General features: G+C 41.1%; 1 protein-coding gene across 5 annotated transcripts in view; it reads right to left on the reverse strand.

Annotated features, from left to right (window-relative positions):
• Positions 1-2,691: 2,691 nt before the first annotated feature.
• The window catches only part of LOC140714427 (adenosine kinase-like), a 283,738-nt gene continuing 267,512 nt past the window's right edge, over positions 2,692-18,917 (reverse strand). For 4 of the 5 annotated variants that reach the window (XM_073025719.1, XM_073025720.1, XM_073025721.1 and 1 more), the window contains exon 11: positions 2,692-3,623. In XM_073025719.1, coding sequence (XP_072881820.1) covers positions 3,499-3,623 — 125 coding nt within the window. In that variant the 3' untranslated portion in view covers positions 2,692-3,498. The remainder of the gene's footprint in view (positions 3,624-18,917) is intronic. The other variant, XR_012095871.1, reaches the window with a different exon arrangement.

Below are 18,917 nucleotides of genomic sequence, written 5' to 3' on the forward strand. Positions count from 1 at the left end.
AGTTACAGAGAAAGGTTGAACAAGTTAGGTCTCTATTCATTGGAGCGTAGAAGGTTGAGGGGGGATTTGATCGAGGTATTTAAAATGTTGAGAGGGATAGATAGAGTTGACGTGAATAGGCTGTTTCCATTGAGAGTAGGGGAGATTCAAACAAGAGTACATGATTTGAGAGTTAGGGGTCAAAAGTTTAAGGGAAACACGAGGGGGTATTTCTTTACTCAGAGAGTGATAGCTGTGTGGAATGAGCTTCCTGTAGAAGTAGTAGAGGCCAGTTCAGTTGTGTCATTTAAGGTAAAATTGGATAGGTATATGGACAGGAAAGGAATGGAGGGTTATGGGCTGAGTGCGGATAGGTGGGACTAGGTGAGATTAAGAGTTCAGCACGGACTAGGAGGGCCGGAATGGCCTGTTTCCGTGCTGTGATTGTTATATGGTTATAATAACCCTTTCATTCGTGGAATCATCACTGTGAACTTCCTCTGGACCCTCTCCAATGGCAGCACATCTTTTCTAAGATGAGGAGCCCAAAATTGTTCACAGTACTCAAAGTGAGGCCTCACCTCACCTCAGCATCTCATCCTTGCTCTTGTATTCTAGACCTCTTGAAATGAATGCTAACATGGCATTTACCTTCCTCAGCACCGACTCAACCTGCAAGTTTGCCTTCAGGGTGTTCTGCATAAGGTCTCCCAAGTCCCTCTGCATCTCAGATTCCTGGATCTTCTCCCCGTTTAGAAAATAGTCTGCACATTTATTTCTACTACCAAAGTGTGCCTTTTCCAACATTGTATTTCATTTGTCACTCTCTTGCCCATTCTCCTAATCTAAGTCCTTCTGCAGCCTACCTGTTTCCTCAACAGTACCTACCCCTCCACCAATCTTCGTATCATCTGCAAACTTGGTAACAAAGCCATCTAGCCCATCATCTAAATCATTTATATATATCATAAAAAGAAGTGGTCCCAGCACTGACCCATGCAGAATCAACCAGCAAAGGATCCTTTTATTCCCATTTGTTTCCTCTTACCAATCAGCCAATGTTCTAACCATGTTAGGAACTTTCCTGTTATACCATGGGCTCTTAACATGGTAAGCAGCCTCATGTGTAGCATCTTGTCAAAGGCCTTCTGAAGGTTCAAATATACAACATCCACTGCATACAGTTTACTGGACTTGCATGGAGCATTTTTCATTATTAAATACAATAAGAGTGGTTGTCCAAAATTCCATATAATTATATAGATTTTTAAAATAATAATTATTAATGTAACATGTTTATATTTTTGTATAATCCATCAGGATAGCGCATTTCTTCTTCACCAATGAATTAATGAACAATTTCACTTTCAAGGTTCTTGCTATTTTGAAAGATTTTTTTAAGCTTTCTTCATAACCATAACATACAATTTATCTGGATTAAGAAAACTGATTTGTGTATATTGTAGATGATGAAAATTGACTTTAAACAATAACCATTCTAAATAAAAAGGTAATTGCTTAAGTCCCTGATAAGTGTAGATTATTTAATGTTTCTACCATGCCCTAACGTTATATGAGTCTTTGTTGGCCTGATTGGGACTCTATTAAAATGTTTTAATAAGCTTCTATTTCAACAAGCAGTGCAAAATAAAACAAAAATGGAACCCAAATATCTAACAGAGATGTTAAGTAAACACTTTTATACTGGAAATGCACCATCTTATTGAAGTATGTAGAATTTTGGAAGTATCCAAAGCCATACTAATCTGGATCTCAGATCTCTGTCAAAGGGCAGAGGACACACTGCCAAGTTTTATCACCTTTCTGCCCAAAGCTTAATAATAAATCTAAGGACAAACCACTTAAAAATTCACACAGAAATAAGGGTTATCCTATCATGGGCAGATTTGATTAAAATTCTTTAAGCTTTTTTCATGACCGTAACGGAAAATTTACCTGGTTTAGGAAAGCTTATTTGTGGATGATGAAAATTGCCTTTAAACAATAGGCAATAATTACCCACAGGACAATGAAAACGCAACATCTATAGGAAGAAGTACAGTCGACATTTTGGGCCGAGACCCTTCGTCAGGACTAACTGAAAGAAGAGATAGTAAGAGATTTGAAAGTGGGAGGGGAAGGGGGAGATCCGAAATGATAGGAGAAGACAGGAGGGGGAGGAATGAAGCTAAGAGATGGAAAGTTGATTGCCAAAAGGGATCCAGAGCTGGAGAAGGGGGAGGATCATGGGACGGGAGGCCTAGGGAGAAAGAAAGGGGGAGGAAGCACCAGAGGAAGATGGAGAGAAGGCAAGGGTGATTATGAGAGGGACAGAGAGAGAGAAAAAAGGGGGAAAATAGATAAATAAAAAAAATAAGGGATGGGGTAAGAAAGGGAAGAGGGGCATTAACGGAAGTTAGAGAAATCAATGTTCATACCATCAGGTTGGAATTTACCCAGATGGAATGTAAGGTGTTGTTCCTCCAACCTGAGTGTGGTTTCACCTTGACAGTAGAGGAGGCCATGGATTGACATATCAGAATGGGAATGGGACGTGGAATTAAAATGTGTGGCCACTGGGACATCCTGCTTTCTCTGGCGGACAGAGAGTAGGTGTTCAGCGATACAGTCTCCCAGTCTTGAACTTGAACTTGGATATCATTTTAAATAAAATCCAACAGATAACTACTTAATGAAAAATACTAGAAAACATTTAAGAGAATCATCCTTGTTTATTGCAGATAACAAATTATAAAGAGCTCTTCACCTTAGCAGTGTGTACTTGTTTGTCACCGAACAATGTCACAGAATGCAAACAATTACAATGCATCAGGACGTCTAAAAACTCAGCATTCACAGACCTGATTTGGTTTTACATATTAAGGTTTACCTGCATAAATATTTTTGTAACTTATTTTCCTCTCGCTACATAAATTTACTTTTCTGAACAAGCTCAAAAGCAAAAAAATAATCTGAGGTAATCTGCTAAACAGAAACAATTTCAGAATAATCCAACTCATCTCTTTCAAACATGACTTGAGATTTGTTATATTCCCCACTCTGGGCCAAATTAAAAATTCAATCAGAACAAACTGAAGAAAACAGATTTTACAATTTGATCAATTACTATTAAATAAAATGGTCAGTGTAGATTCGATCACCTGTTTTCATCTACTGTCAATACCATAATTACCACTAGGTGGATAATATTAACGACTCAAGCATTCACCATTAAAGTCAACATTCCAAAGTTTCATCAAGAGATGTAAACAATAATTACAAATGAACTTCAAAGCTGACTGGTTTTGATCATCAATTTGACCAAAATATTTTATACCTTATTCATTTTTTTTTCTAAATATCAATCTTAGTAATTGACCCACAAAAATGAAGAAAAAGCTTAATACAGGAGTTTTAGGGAGGAAATGGAGAGAGGTTATTCATTTTAAATTTACATCTATCCCTGCTCTGTGATTTGGCAAAGGGTGTTTTGATCCCACATTTTTGTTGTACGGAAAGTCAATGAAAGTCTGGAGCTTCTGGGAATGTGCAGCCAGAGCGCCTGATGATGACATTTGCTGCATAATGGCCACCACGGATGCACTCCTCAAGGGGTTGATCATACAGCAATTGGGACAAGAAACCTGCAGTAGAAAACAAGAAAATATAACTGCAAGCAAGAGCTTACTAAACACTATCTTTGCCCCTTCACAACCAGTCTGTGCTTTGTAATATTCACTGCATGCACATTTCAAAAATGTATTTCACTCCAAAATTCTCGCTCTTGCCACTTGGCACAGACCAGGATATCAAGGTAAGAAATTCTGTTTCTCTCTTCACAGCTTTACATAAATTAATTTGATTTTATGTTGGAGATGACATCTGAGCTAGGTACCTCTCAATCTTGGTGAATGATGTATAAATGCACAGTTTGAGGCACAGGGTTCAGAAAGTATACTAATGCTGAATTCATAGACCTTGTGTAGTAATGGACTCAGTTATAAATTGCCTCTGTGTACCTGGAACACAATGGTGCAGAGGAGTTATGACAGAAGATGACAATAACGATATAACCATATAACAATTACAGCACGGAAACAGGCCATCTCGGCCCTTCTAGACTGTGCCGATGCTTACACTCACCTAGTCCCACTGGCCTGCACTCAGCCCATAACCCTTCACTCCTTTCCTGTCCATATATCTATCCAATTTTTCTTTAAATGACAATACCGAACCTGCCTCTATCACTTCTACTGGAAGCTCATTCAACACAGCTACCACTCTCTGAGTAAAGAAATTCCCCCTTGTATTACCGTTAAACTTTTGCCCTACTCTCAAATCATGTCCTCTTGTTTGAATCTCCCCTACTCTCAATGGAAAAACCTATCCACGTCAACTCTACCGATCCCCCTCATTATTTTAAATACCTCTATCAAGTCCCCCCTCAACCTTCTATGCTTCAAAGGATAAAGACCTAACTTGTTCAGCCTTTCCCTGTAACTTAGGTGCTGAAACCCAGGTAACATTCTAGTAAATCTTCTCTGTACTCTCCCTATTTTGTTGACATCTTTCCTATAATTCGGTGACCAGAACTGTACACAATACTCCAAATTCGACCTTACCAATGCTTTGTACAATTTTAACATTACATCCCAACTCCTATACTCAATGCTCTGATTTATAAAGGCCAACATACCAAAAGCTTTCTTCACCACCCTATCCACATGAGACTCCACCTTCAGGGAATTATGCACCATTATTCCTAGATCACTCTGTTCTACTGCATTCTTCAATACCCTACCATTTACCATGTATGTCCTATTTGGATTATTCCTACCAAAATATAGCACCTCACACTTATCAGCATTAAACTCCATCTGCCATTGTTCAGCCCACTCTTCTAACTGGCCTAAATCTCTCTGCAAGCTTTGAAAACCTTCTTCATTATCCACAACGCCACCTACCTTAGTATCATCTGCATACTTACTAATCCAATTTACCACCCCATCATCCAGATCATTAATGTATATGACAAACAACATTGGATCCAATACAGATCCCTGAGGCACACCACTCGTCACCGGCCTCCAACCCGACAAACAGTTATCCACCACCACTCTCTGGCATCTCCCATCTAGCCACTGTTGAATCCATTTTACTACTTCAATATTAATACCTAACGATTGAACCTTCCTAACTAACCTTCCATGCGGAACCTTGTCAAAGGCCTTACTGAAGTCCATATAGACAACATCCACTGCTTTACCCTCGTCAACTTTCCTCGTAACCTCTTCAAAAAATTCAGTAAGATTTGTCAAACATGACCTTCCACGCACAAATCCATGCTGACTATTCCTAATCAGACCCTGTCTATCCAGATAATTATATATACCATCTCTAAGAATACTTTCCATTAATTTACCCACCACTGACGTCACTGACAAACTCCAACAATTTGCCAAAATACAGTGTTTCGCCAAATATTAGTAAAGAAACTGCTGCCCACAGTGGCCAACCTGCATACAGGTAACTCCCAGGAGGAGAGTTACACGGGAGAATATGAAAAGCAATTCAAAACACTGCATCTCTTCAAAGAATAAAATGTGTTCAGTTTTAGGTGGTGACATGTGGTTAATTTTATTCTCCATTATTTAATTTGTTGAACGTGCAGTCCGACAGTGATTCTGTTTTTTCCCCAAGTTCCCTATTGATCATATTGTTATAATAACAAACATAGAGCAAAAAAAATTCTTGAAATATTCAAGTCACCTAAAAGCTTTAAACATTATGCCTTTTCTTTCAGAATGGATAAAAGGTAACTAATTATTTTTCCTTACATCTTCCAGATTACAGTACAGTAAGGGGATCAGAGGAATTGACACTTGTTACAGACAGGGGATCAGAGTTTAGATTTTGAAGCATCAATTGTTTTCCTTCTGGAATTAAGTACAGCCAGTACAAAATGAAATGAGAAACTGCAACTGAATTTATCTCTGCCACACTGCTGAGTGCCAGTTTCCCTTTCTTTCTGCTAAATCAATAGAGTGTTTGAGTAAACAGACTCAATGCTTCACTGGAGTGGTCTTCTTGTTCTGTACAGCTACCTGAGGATTTGGTTACAAATTAGCTTCTTGCACTCTACTGAATGGAGTAAACTGGCAAACAATCAAATGTCACTGAACCAAAGTAGTGTATACAAAAACTTCAGCACACCTGAGCTCTATTCATTGACATATTCATCAGTTGACATTCTTCCAAGCCTCTGCTGCTCCAGAACAACCAACCCAAATTTGTCCAACCTCTCCCTATAGTACATAGTTTCTAATCCAGGCAGCATCCTGGTAAACCTCTTCTGCGTCTTCATTTGACCTCTCAAAGTGCAACACCTCACACTTGCCCAGATTAAACTCCATGTGTCAATTCTCTGCCAATATCTGCAATACCAGTCCGGATCAGAGGCAGCATCTCCAACACCATCACACTGAACACGGGGCCCCCAGGGCTGTGTGCTCAATCTACTGCTGTTCACTCTGCTGAACCACGATTGTGCTGCAACACACAGCTCGAACCATATCATCAAGTTTGCTGATGACACAACAGTGGTGGGTCTCATCAGCAAGAACGACGAGTCAGGGTACAGAGAGGAGGTGCAGCGGCTAATGGACTGGTGCAGAGCCAACAACCTGTCTCTGAATGTAAACAAAACAAAAGAGATGGTTGTTGACTTCAGGAGGGTAAGGAGCGACCACTGCCCGCTGAACATCGACAGCTCCTCGGTAGAGATTGTTAAGGGCACCAAATTTCTTGGTGTTCACCTAGCAGAGAATCTCACCTGGTCCCTCAACACCAGCTCCATAGCAAAGAAAACCCAACAGCGTCTCTACTTTCTGAGAAGGCCATCTCCCACGCCCCATCCTCATCACATTCTACAGAGGAGGTATTGAGAGCATCCTGAGCAGCTGCATCACTGCCTGGTTTGGAAATTGCATCATCTCAGATCGCAAGATCCTGCGCGGATAGTGAGGTCAGCTGAGAAGATCATCGGGGTCTCTCTTCCCACCCTACAGACATTTACACTACACATGCTGCATCCGCAAAGCAAACAGCATTATGAAGGACCCCACGCATCCCTCATACAAACTCTTCTCCCTCCTGCCATCTGGGAAAAGGCACCAAAGCATTCGGGCTCTCATGACCAGACTATGTAACAGATTCTTCTCCCAAGCCATCAGACTCCTCAATACCCAGAGCCTGGACTGACACCAACTTACTGCCCTCTGCTGTGCCTATTGCCTATTTATTGTAATGCCTGCACTGTTTTGGGCACTTTATGCAGTCCTGGGTAGGTCTGTAGTCTAGTGTAGATTTTTTTTTACTGTGTTGTTTTTATGTAGTTCAGTGTAGTTTTTGAACTGTTTCATGTAGCACTATGGTCCTGAAAAACATTGTCTCATTTTTACTGTGTACTGTACTAGCAGTTATGGTTGAAATGACAATAAAAAGTGACTTGACTTGAACTAACCTGTGTCCCTCTGCATCCTTTGGCAGCCTACAGTATCTTAAACACCACCAACATCTGCAGAGTACCCCACCAACTCACATTCTCAAACTAGTGAAGTGAAGCAGGTGAAGTCAGGGTTCTGGGGACCTGGGATATCCGTAACAGGAATGTGGCTGAGAAAAGAGCAGGATTAGCAACTTAACTTCACAGGATACAGATGCTGCTGGTGTGACAGAGGTACAGGTAACAAAGGAGGAAGTTATCTTAATGATTCAACCCCATTCCTAGTGCCATGTACAAATGAGGACAGGTTAAAAGGATAGGCCCAATGAATGTGTGGTTGAGGAGCTGGTGCAGAGATTCAGGTTCTTGGATATTTGGGGTATCTTCTGGAGTAGAGGTAACCTGTGCAAGAAGGACAGTTTGTACTTGAACTGGAGGGGACTACTTGGGAGGATTTAAACTAGATTGTGCAGCATTCTGAAGAGGAGGCTGAAGAGAACTGTGAGCACATCTATATTCATGTCCTTCTACAGATGCACAGCAGACAGCATCCTAACATGCTGCATCGCTGTATGGTACAGAAACTGCACTGCGGAGACAGGAAGGCTCTACAATGGGTAATCAAAAGTGCCCAATGCATTACCTCCCTAACCCTTATGCAGCCTACCCGTCATCATGGAGGTATATGCAGAAAGGTGCTGTAAAAGAGCCAATAACATCATGAAAGATCCCTCCTATTTCATACCATGGTGATAATAGATGTTTTTAACATACTGACTGGGATTCCCCTACTGTAATAAAACTAAATGGGATAGAGTCAGTCAAATGTGTTCAGTAAAGTTTCCTTAATCAGGCCATTGAAGTCCCAGTGAGAGAATGTGCAATAGTTGATCTATTAGGGAATGAAGCAGGGTAAGTGACAGAAGTTTATGTAGAGAAACTTTGCATCTAGTGATCATAGTGCCATTAGATTCAAGGCAATGATGGAAAAGGATAGGTCTGGTCCTCGGGTTGTAATTCTAAATTGGAGAAAGGCCAATTTTTTTGGTATCAGAGACAACCTGGCAGGTGTGGATTATGACTGGCTGTTTTCTAGCAAAGGTGTAGTTAGTAAGTGGGAGGACTTCAAAAGTGAAATAAATGGCAATGATAATGTGTTTAGGGAACCTTGGTTTTTTTTGAGAGATATTGAGGCCCTGGTTAACAGAAAAAAGGTGCATGGCAAGTATAGGTAGGGAGGAACAAATGAGGTACTTGAGAAGTACAAGAAATGCAGGAGAAGATTTAAGAAAGATATCAGGAGGGCTAAAAGGAAATATGAAGTTGCTTTAGCAGACAAAGAAAGGAGAATCCTAAGGGTTCCAACAAATATGTTAGGAGCAAAAGGATTGCAAGGGACAAAATTGGTTCCCTAGAAGATCAGAATGGCAAACCACACGTGGTGCCAAAAGAGATATGGGAGATCTTAATTTTTTTTTTGCATTTGTATTTACTTAGGAGACAGATACAGAGACTACAGAAGTGATGCAAAGCGGCATCAGCTTCATGGACCCTATACAGATTACAACGGAGGAGGTGTTTGCTGTCTTGAGGCAAATCAGGGTGGACAAATCCCCAGAGCCTGGCAAGGTATTCACTCAGTCCCTGTGGGAGACAAGGGCAGAAATTGCAGAGGCTGTAGCAGAGATAATTAAATCATTTAGTGACAGGTGAGGTACCAGAGGACTGGGGGATAGCTAATGTTCTTCCACTGTTTAAGAAAGGCTCTAAGAATAAACCAGGAAATAACAGGCTGGTGAGCCTGAAATCAGTACTGGGAAAGCTATCGGAAGGTATTCTAAGAGACCGGACATATGAGTATTTGGATAGACACGGATAGATTAAGGATAGTCAGCATGGCTTTGTGTGTGGGAGGTTGTGTCTAACCAATCTTATATAGTTTATTGAAGATATTACCAGGAAAGTTGAAGAAGGCAAGGTAGAGGAAGTTGTCTACATGAACTTCAGCAAGGCATTTGACAAAGTTCCACAAGGGAGATAGGTCAAGAAGGTTCAATCGCTTGACATTCAAGATGAGGTAGTAAACTGGATTAGACATTAACTTTGTGGGAGAAGCTAGAGATTGGTATTAGATGGCTGTTCTCTCTGCCTGGAGGCTGATGTCTAGTGAAGTGCTGCAGGGATCAGTGCTCAGTCCGTTGTTTGTCATCTACATCAACGATCTGGATGATAATGTGGTTAACTGGATCAGCAAATCTGTGGATGACACCAAGATTGGGAATTGTAATGGACAGTGAGGAAGACTATCAGAGGTTGCAGTGGGATCTGGAAAAATTGAATGAAAAACAGCAGATTGAATTTAATACAAACAAGTGTGAGTTATTGCACTTTGGGTGGAACAACCAGGATAGGTATTACACAGTGAGAGGCAGGGCATTGAGGAGTATGGTAGAACAAAGGGATCTGGGAATGCAGGCCTATAATTAATTGAAGGTGGAGTTATAGGTAGATATGGTTGTAAAGAAAACTTTTGGCACATTGGCCTTCATAGATCAAAGTGTTGATGCAGGTGTTGGGTATAAGGTTGAAGTTGTATGAGACGTTGGTGAGGCCTAATTTGGAGTACTGTGCGTAGTTTTGGTCATCTACCTGAAGGAAAGATATAAATAAAATTGAAAGAGTACAGAGAACATTCATAGGGGTATTGCTGGGTTTGGAGATTGAATAGGTTAGAACTTTATTCCCTAGAACGTACAAGATTGAAGGGAGATTTGATAGTGGTACACAAAATTATGAGGGGTATACATGGGTAAATACAAACAGGCTTTTTTCAATGAGGTTGGGTGAGACTAGAACTACAGGTTATAGGTGAAAGGAGAAATATTTAAGGGGAACATGAGGGGATACTTCACTCAGCGAGTGGTGAGAGTATGGAATGAGCTACCAGCAGAAGTGGTGGATGCAACTTTGATTTCAACGTTTAAGAGAAGTTTGGATAGGTACATGATGACAGGGGCATGGAGGATTAGGGTCCGGATGCAGATCGATGAGACTAGACAGCTTAAATGGTTCGGTATGAACTAGATGGGCCAAGGGCCTGTTTCTGTGCCGTAGTTTTCTATGGCTTTATACTCTGTTCATGGACTTTGTGTCCCACTCACACCTGGGAGGAAACGACACAGCATCCACACCAGGACGACGATCTTCAACAACAGTTGCTTTCTCCCAAGCAGTAAGGCTGATCAATACCTCCACCCACTAACCCTCCCCTCCACACTCCCACCCCACCACAACATCATTTCCTGTTAAGTCACCTTATGTACATACATCAATCTAGATATTTAAGCTATCTTATGCATTCATATTTATTGTGTTTTTAAAATATTATTATGTTCTTTATCTTTTTGAGTTTCTTTTTGTGCTGCAATGGAACTGAAGTAACGATTATTTTGTTTTCCTTTGCATTTGTTTACTGGAAATATTACAGAACCTTGCAACTGTACAGGTAATTGGTGAGGCCACAACTAGAGTACTGCGTGCAGTTCTGGTCGCCTTACTTGAGGAAGGATATACTGGCTTTGGAGGCAGTACAGAGGAGGTTCACCAGGTTGATTCCAGAGATGAGGGAGTTAGATTATGAGCAGAGATTGAGTGGCCTGGGACTGTACTCGTTGGAATTCAGAAAGATGAGAGGAGATCTTATAGAAACATGTAAAATTATGAAGGGGATAGATAAGGCAGAGGCAGGAAAGTTGTTTCCACTGGTAGGTGAGACTAAACCAAGGGATGTTGCCTCAAGATTCAGGGGAGTAAATTTAGGATGGAGTTGAGGAGGAACTGCTTTTCCCAAAGAGTGGCGAATCTGTGGAATTTTCTGCCCAATCAGGCAGTGGAGGGTTAAGGTTAGGGTGGAGGGTACCTCAGTAAAACTATTTAAGACAAGGTTTGATAGATTTTTGCATAGTTGAGGAATTAAGAGTTATGGGGAAAAGACAGGTAGGTGGAGATGAGTCCATGATCAGATCAGTCATGATCTTATTGAATGGTGGAGCAGGCTTGATGGGCTAGATGGCCTACTCCTGCTCCTATTTCTTATGTTCTCGTATAAATCTTAGAACCTGAACAGCAGTAACTAATGGAGGTCAAGGGAAAATATGGTTGCCCATGAGAGAAAGTTTAGTATCAGGATAGGCAGGAGATCAATAAAGGGAAAGGAGAGACTGCTCATTTAAATTGCATTTATTTCAGTGTAGAAGACAGAACATAGAACAGCATAGAAACAGGTCCTACAGCCAATGATGTCAGAATCAGAATCAGACTGGCATGTGTCGTGAAATTTGTTAACTTAGCAGCAACAGTTCAATCCAATACAAAATATAGAAGAAAAAATAAATAAGTAAATCAATTACAGGAGACATAGATTAAAAATCACACAAAAAAACAGAAATAATAAATATTAAAAAGAGAGGTAGTGTTCGAGGGTTCAATGTCCATTTAGGAATCGGATGGCAGAGGGGAAGAAGCTGTTCTTGAATCACTGAGTATGTGCCTTCAGGCTTCTGTACCTCCCACCTGATGGTGACAGTGAGAAAAAAGGCATGCCCTGGGTGCTGAAGGTCCTTAATAATGGAAAATGCCTTTCTGAGACACCGCTCCTTGAAGATGTCCTGGGTACTTTGTAGGCTCGTACCCATGATGGAGCCGACTAAATTTACAACCTTCTGCAGTTCTTTCAGTCCTATGCAGTAGCCCAACCCCCCCCATACCAGACTGTGATGCAGCCTGTCAGAATGCTCTCCACAGTACATCCATAGAAATCTTTGAGTGAATTTGTTGATTTGTTGACACACCAAAAATCTTCAAACTCCTAATGTCTTGCCTTCTTTATAACTACATCGACATGTAGGGACCAGATTAGATCCTCAGAGATCTTGACACCTAGGAACTTGAAGCTGCTCACTCTCTCCACTTCTGATCCCTCTATGAGGATTGGTGTGTGTTCCTTCATATCACCCTTCCTGAAGTCCACAATCAGTTCTTTTGTCTTACTGAGGTTGAGTGCCAGGTTGTGCTGTGACACCACTCCACTAGTTAGCATATCTTGCTCTTCTCGTCACCATCTGAGATCCTACCAACAATGGCTGTATCATCAGCAAATTTATAGCTGGTATTTGAGCTATGCCTAGCCACACAGTCATGGGTATAGAGTAGAGCAGTGAGCTAAGCACACACCCCTGAGGTGCACCAGTGTTGATCATCAGTGAGGAGGAGATGTTATCACCAATCTGCATAATTTATGGTCTTCCGGTTAGGAAGTCGAGAATCCAATTACAGAGGGAGGTACAGAGGCCCAAGTTCTGCAACTTCTCAATCAGGATTGTGGGACTGATGGTATTAGATGCTGAGCTATAGTGGATGAACAGCATCCTGACACAGGTGTTTGTGTTGTCCAGGTGGCCTAAAGCCACGTGAAGGGCCATTGAGACTGCGTCTGCCATTGACCTATTGTGGTGATAGGCAAATTGCAATGTGTCCAGGTCCTTGATGAGGCAGGAGTTCAGTCTAGTCATGACCAACCTCTCAAAGCATTTCATCACTGTCGATGTAAATGCTACCGGGCGATAGTCATTAAGGCAGCTCACATTATTCTTCTTAGGCACTGGTATAATTGTTGCCTTTTTGAAGCAAGTGGGAACCTCCCCTCATAGCAGCGAGAGCTTGAAAATATCCTTGAATACTCCCGCCAGTTGGTTGGCACAGGTTTTCAAAGCCTTACTCCATCGGGACCTTCCTCCTTGCAAGGGTTCACTCTCTTTAAAGACAGCCTAACATCAGCTTCTGAGACAGAGATCACAGGGTCATCAGGTGCAGCAGGGATCTGCACAGTTGTAGTTATATTCTCCCTTTCAAAGCGGGCATAGAAGGTGTTGAGTTAATCTGGTAGCGAAGCACTGCTGCCATTCATGCTATTGGGTTTGCTTTATAGGAAGTAATGTCTTGTAAATCTTGCCAGAGTTGTCATACATCCGATGTTGTCTTCAACCTCGTTCAAAATTGTCTCTTTGCTCTTGAAATAGCCCTCTGCAAATCATATTTGGTTTTCTGGTACAGGCCTGGGTTGCCAAACTTGAATGCCACAGATCTAGCTTTCAGCAGACGACGTATCTCCTGGTTTATTCACAGTTTTTGGTTTGGGAATGTACAGTAGGTCTTTGTAGGCACACACTCATCCACACAGGTTTTAATGAAGTTGGTAACAACTGCAGCACACTCATCCAGGTTCGAAGATCAATCCCTGAAGACAGTCCAGTCCACCGATTCAAAGTAGTCCTATACATGCTTCTATGCTTCCCTTGTCCATACCTTCTTGGTCCTCACTACTGGTGCTGTAGTCTCGTGTCAAACTAATTGAGCTAGCTAATTACACTAATCCCTTCAGCCTACACATGGTCCCTATCCCTCCATTCTCTGCCCATTCATGTTCCTATGTAAGAGCCTCTGAAACATCTCCATTGTATCTGCCTCCATCACCACTCCTGGCAGTACATTCCAGGTACCTATCACTGTGTAAGAAAATGTCTGTCCCTCTCACCTTCAATAAATACCCTCTAGTACTTAACATTTCTACAATGGGAAAAAATTACCAGTTGTCGGCTCTACCTCGGCTTGCCATAATTTTATAAATTTATGTCAGATCTCCCCTCAGCCTCCATCACTCCACATTCCAAAGGTGTACGTATTTGTAGTGCAATTGATCACTTAGGTGTAAATGAGCTGAGTGGGCTCATTGGGCCGGAAGGACCTGTACTATGCAGAATCTCTAAATAAATAAATAACGTTGAGTAAGAATGATAGGGTAATATTCATGTGTGATTTTAACATTGGCCTAAATTGCAAAGGGCTAGGACAGGGTGGGATTTGTTAAATGGGTCCAAGAAAGAGTCCTTGATAAATATACACAGTGGATTCTGGTTAATTGGACCATCAGTTAATCAGAGCAGCTGCTTATTTTGGACAACTCTTGATATATATAAAAAAAAAACCAATCCAGAAAATAGCTGGGATTTCCTTCATTTATTTGGGACTCTATGCTACTTAATTGGAACAGGAGACTGTTGCCAAACAGTTTCTAACTAGAGCCAGTCACATGCACTTATGTGGCCGTTAGAAACTACATAGTGCTTGGAGCGAAAATTTTTAAAATAGCGTTATTTGCGTTTTTGTGTTCAAAAAGCAGTGATTTTTATAGTCATAGAGAAGTACAGCTCAGAAACATGCCCTTTGGCCCATCTAGTCCATGCCAAAACCATTTAAATTGACTATTCCCATCGACCAGCACTGGTACCATAGCTCTCCATATCCCTATTCATGTACCTATCCAAACTTATCTTAAATGTTGAAATTGAGCTTGCATAGACCACTTGTGAGTGAAGAAGTTTTCCCTCATGTTCCCCTTAAACTTTTCACCTATCACGTTTAATCAATGATCTCTTGTAGTCCCATCCAACCTCAGTGGAAAAAGCCTGCTTGCATTAACCCTATCTATACCCCTTATAATTTTGCATCCCTCTTTCAAATCTCCTCTCAGTTTTTAATGTTCTTAAGAATACAGTCCTAACCTATTCAATCTTTCCTCTGGACCCGGCAACAACCTTAAAAATTTTCTCTGTACTCTTTCAACATGGTTTACATCTTTCCTGTAAGTAGATGACCAAAACTGCACACAATACTCTAAAATAGGCCTCATGAACATCTAATACAACTTCAACATAACATCCCATCTCCTGTACGCAATACTTTGATATATGAAGGAAGGCCAATGTGCCAAAAGCTTTCTTTATGATCCTAATTACCTGTGACACCACTTTCAATGGACCTTTATTCCCAGATCCCTTTGTTCTGCTACACTCCCCAGTTACTGTGTAAGACCTACCCCGGTTGGTCTTACCGAATTCAAACACCTCACACTTGTCTGAATTAAGTTCCATCTGCCATTTTACCAGCTGATGCAGATTCCTCTGCAAGCCATGATAGCCTTCCTCACTGTCCATTACACCACCAATCTTGGTGTCATCCGCAAATATCCTGATCCAGTTAACCACATTATCATCCAGATCATTGATATAGATGACAAACAACAAAGGACATAGCACCAATCACTGCGGCATACCACTAGTCCCAGGCCTCCAGTCAGAGATGCAACAGCCTACTACCACTCTCTGGCTTCTTCCACAAAGTCAATGTCTACTAAAATTTACTACCTCACCCTGAATGCTGAGCAACTGAACCTTCTTGGCCAGCCTCCCACGTGGGACATTATCAAATGCCTTACTAAAGACCACATAGACAACATCCACTGCCTTGCCTTCATTCACTTTCCTGGTAACATCCTTGAAAAACTTTATAAGATTAGTTAGATATGACCTACCAAGCATGAAGCCATGCTGACTATGCTTAATCAGTCCATGTATATCCAAATAGACCTCACCTAGCGCTGAGGATGTGTTCCTCAAAGGTGGTGCGCTATGTAAATCAGCATTATGTGAGGTCATTATAACATTATGTAAATGGATATGTGTGCCTGATTAAAAAAAAATCAAACCCAATATTTTATGCATACACAGTAATTCGTGGAGTAACATGCACGCAAATAGGCCTAACTTGTACATCAGTAGAGCTGCAACACGTCACATCAGTAGAGCTGCAACACGTCACATCAGCAGAGGAAGGAAGCAGGTGTTGGTTACATTTGGAAGTGGGACCAGGTCTTCCTCTAACTTCAGCTTCTTCTTCAAGTAAGAATTGAGATGTGACTGCCTTTTCTTAAATTTCCTCTCCTGAGCAGTTTTCGGTAGCAGGAAATCATGCCTTATTGCTTTGCTCCCAGTCAGGATTATTATTGATGAACTGGTCCATGATTTGTGTGATCGTAGTGGTGCCAGTGCTGAGGAATTTTGTGGTGAGGTTTCTTGCTGGTGTTTCCTCTTCTCCATCCGTGTCTTCAGATTCACTCAGGATGCACTGCTCTGCCAATTCTCGAAGCTCTTCGTTATTAAGGCTCTCACCGTGAGAATATAGTAACTCTTCAACATTGCCATCATTAACATCCTCACGCCATATCACTTGCTGTTTCACATCCATGCGTATGCTTTTCCTAGGCATCTTAGAGGTACTACCCGCACTGGAAGTTGCAGCCCATTTCTCAGACATAACAGGTGGAAGAAAAAGGAATAAATTGACGAGGGAGCGAGAATGTTTATACACACAGGGAAGGCAGAGAGTGAACTAATACGCGATAGGCTGTGAGTGGCTCAGAGCGTATGTCAAGTACTTTCATTGGCTGATTGAATGTTTACTGTAATGTCAGCTGCTCCTGAGAAGTTTAAGTGTTGTTTAGAATGCATTTTTGCTGTTCAAAAAAAAATTCAATGAAGAATTGAATCACCGTGTTGTAATGGATCAGCACTATGTAGGGTAGCATTATGCCGGGCCTGAGTGCACTTATATATCTGGTCCCTTAGAATACCTTCCAACAACTTTTCTTTTTTTTTGTAATTTTTTTTAATTGAAGTTCATCATCAAACATTTCCATAAGATGTATTTCAGACATTGTACATATACATCATATAATCACATATGTCACAAATCTCCACATAGTATTTATCTGAGGTATACACTTATAGAAAAGAGTGGAAAGAAAAAAACAAGGAAATGGAAAAAACTATGTACAAGTAGGGAGTGATCTCTTTTTTTTTTACAACATATTCATTGATTTGTGAGAATAAAATCCGGCCTATGAGGCATTATGTACAAACCCCATTTCCAGAAAAGTTGGGATATTTTCCAAAATGCAATAAAAACAAAAATCTGTGCTATGTTAATTCACGTGAACCTTTATTTAATTGACAAAAGTACAAAGAAAAGATTTTCAATAGTTTTACTGACCAACTTAATTGTATTTTGTAAAAATACACAAATTTAGAATTTGATGGCTGCAACACACTCAGCAAAAGTTGGGACAGAGGCATGTTTACCATTGTGTTACATCACCTTTCCTTTTAATAACACTTTATAATTGTTTTGGAACTGAGGATACTAATTGTAGTAGATTTGCAATTGGAAATTTTGTCCATTCTTGCTTGATATAAGACTTCAGCTGCTCAACAGTCCATGGTCTCCGCTGTCTGAATCTCCTCTTCATGATGCGCCATACATTTTCAATAGGAGATAGAGCTGGACTGGCAGCAGGCCAGTCAAGCACACACACTCTGTGTCTACAAAGCCACGCTGTTGTAGCCCGTGCAGAATGTGGTCCGGCATTGTCCTGCTGAAATAAGCATGGACGTCCCGGGAAGAGACGTCGCCTTGATGGCAACATATGTCTCTCTAAAATCCTAATATATGCCTCAGAGTCAATAGTACCTTCACATACATGCAACTCACCCATGCCGTGGACACTGATGCACCCCCATACCATCACAGATTCTGGCTTTTGCACCTTTTGCTGATAACAATCAGGATGGTTGTTTTCATCTTTGGCACGGAGAACTCGACGCCCGTTTTTTCCTAAAACTAGCTGAAATGTGGACTCATCTGACCACAGCACACGGTTCCACAGTCTTTCGGTCCATCTGAGATGAGCTCGGGCCCAGAGAACTCGCCGGCGTTTCTGCATAGAGTTGATGTATGGCTTCCTCCTTGCGTAATACAGTTTCAAGTTGCATTTCTGGATGCAGTGACGGACTGTGTTAAGTGACAATGGTTTTCCGAAGTACTCCCGAGCCCAGGTGGCTATAATTGTCACAGTAGCATGACGGTTTCTTAGGCAGTGCCGCCTGAGGGCTCGAAGATCACGCGCATTCAACAGTGGTTTCCGACCTTGCCCTTTATGCACTGAGATATCTCTGAATTCTCTGAATCTTTTCACAATATTATGTACTGTAGATGTTGAAAGACCCAAATTCTCTGCAATCTTGTGTTGGGAAATGTTCCTTTTGAACTGACTAACAATTCCCTCACGAATTTTGGCACAAAGGGGTGAGCCACAACCCATCCTTGCTTGCAAAGACTGAGCCTTTGATGGACGCTACTTTTATACCCAGTCATGATACCTCACCTGCTACCAATTAGCCTGCTTAATGTGGAGTCTTCCAAACCGGTGTTACTTGAATATTCTGTGCACTTTTCAATCTTATTTTAACTCTGTTCCAACTTTTGTTGAGTGTGTTGCAGCCCCATCAAATTCTAAATTTGTGTATATTTACAAAATACAATTAAGTTGGTCAGTAAAACTATTGAAAATCTTTTCTTTGTACTTTTGTCAGTTAAATAAAGGTTCACGTGAATTAACATATCACAGATTTTTGTTTTTATTGCATTTTGGAAAATATCCCAACTTTTCTGGAAATGGGGTTTGTAGTTAAACCATTTTTCC

Source organism: Hemitrygon akajei, chromosome 21 (genome assembly GCF_048418815.1).
Source record: "Hemitrygon akajei chromosome 21, sHemAka1.3, whole genome shotgun sequence".
NCBI lineage: Eukaryota > Metazoa > Chordata > Chondrichthyes > Myliobatiformes > Dasyatidae > Hemitrygon > Hemitrygon akajei.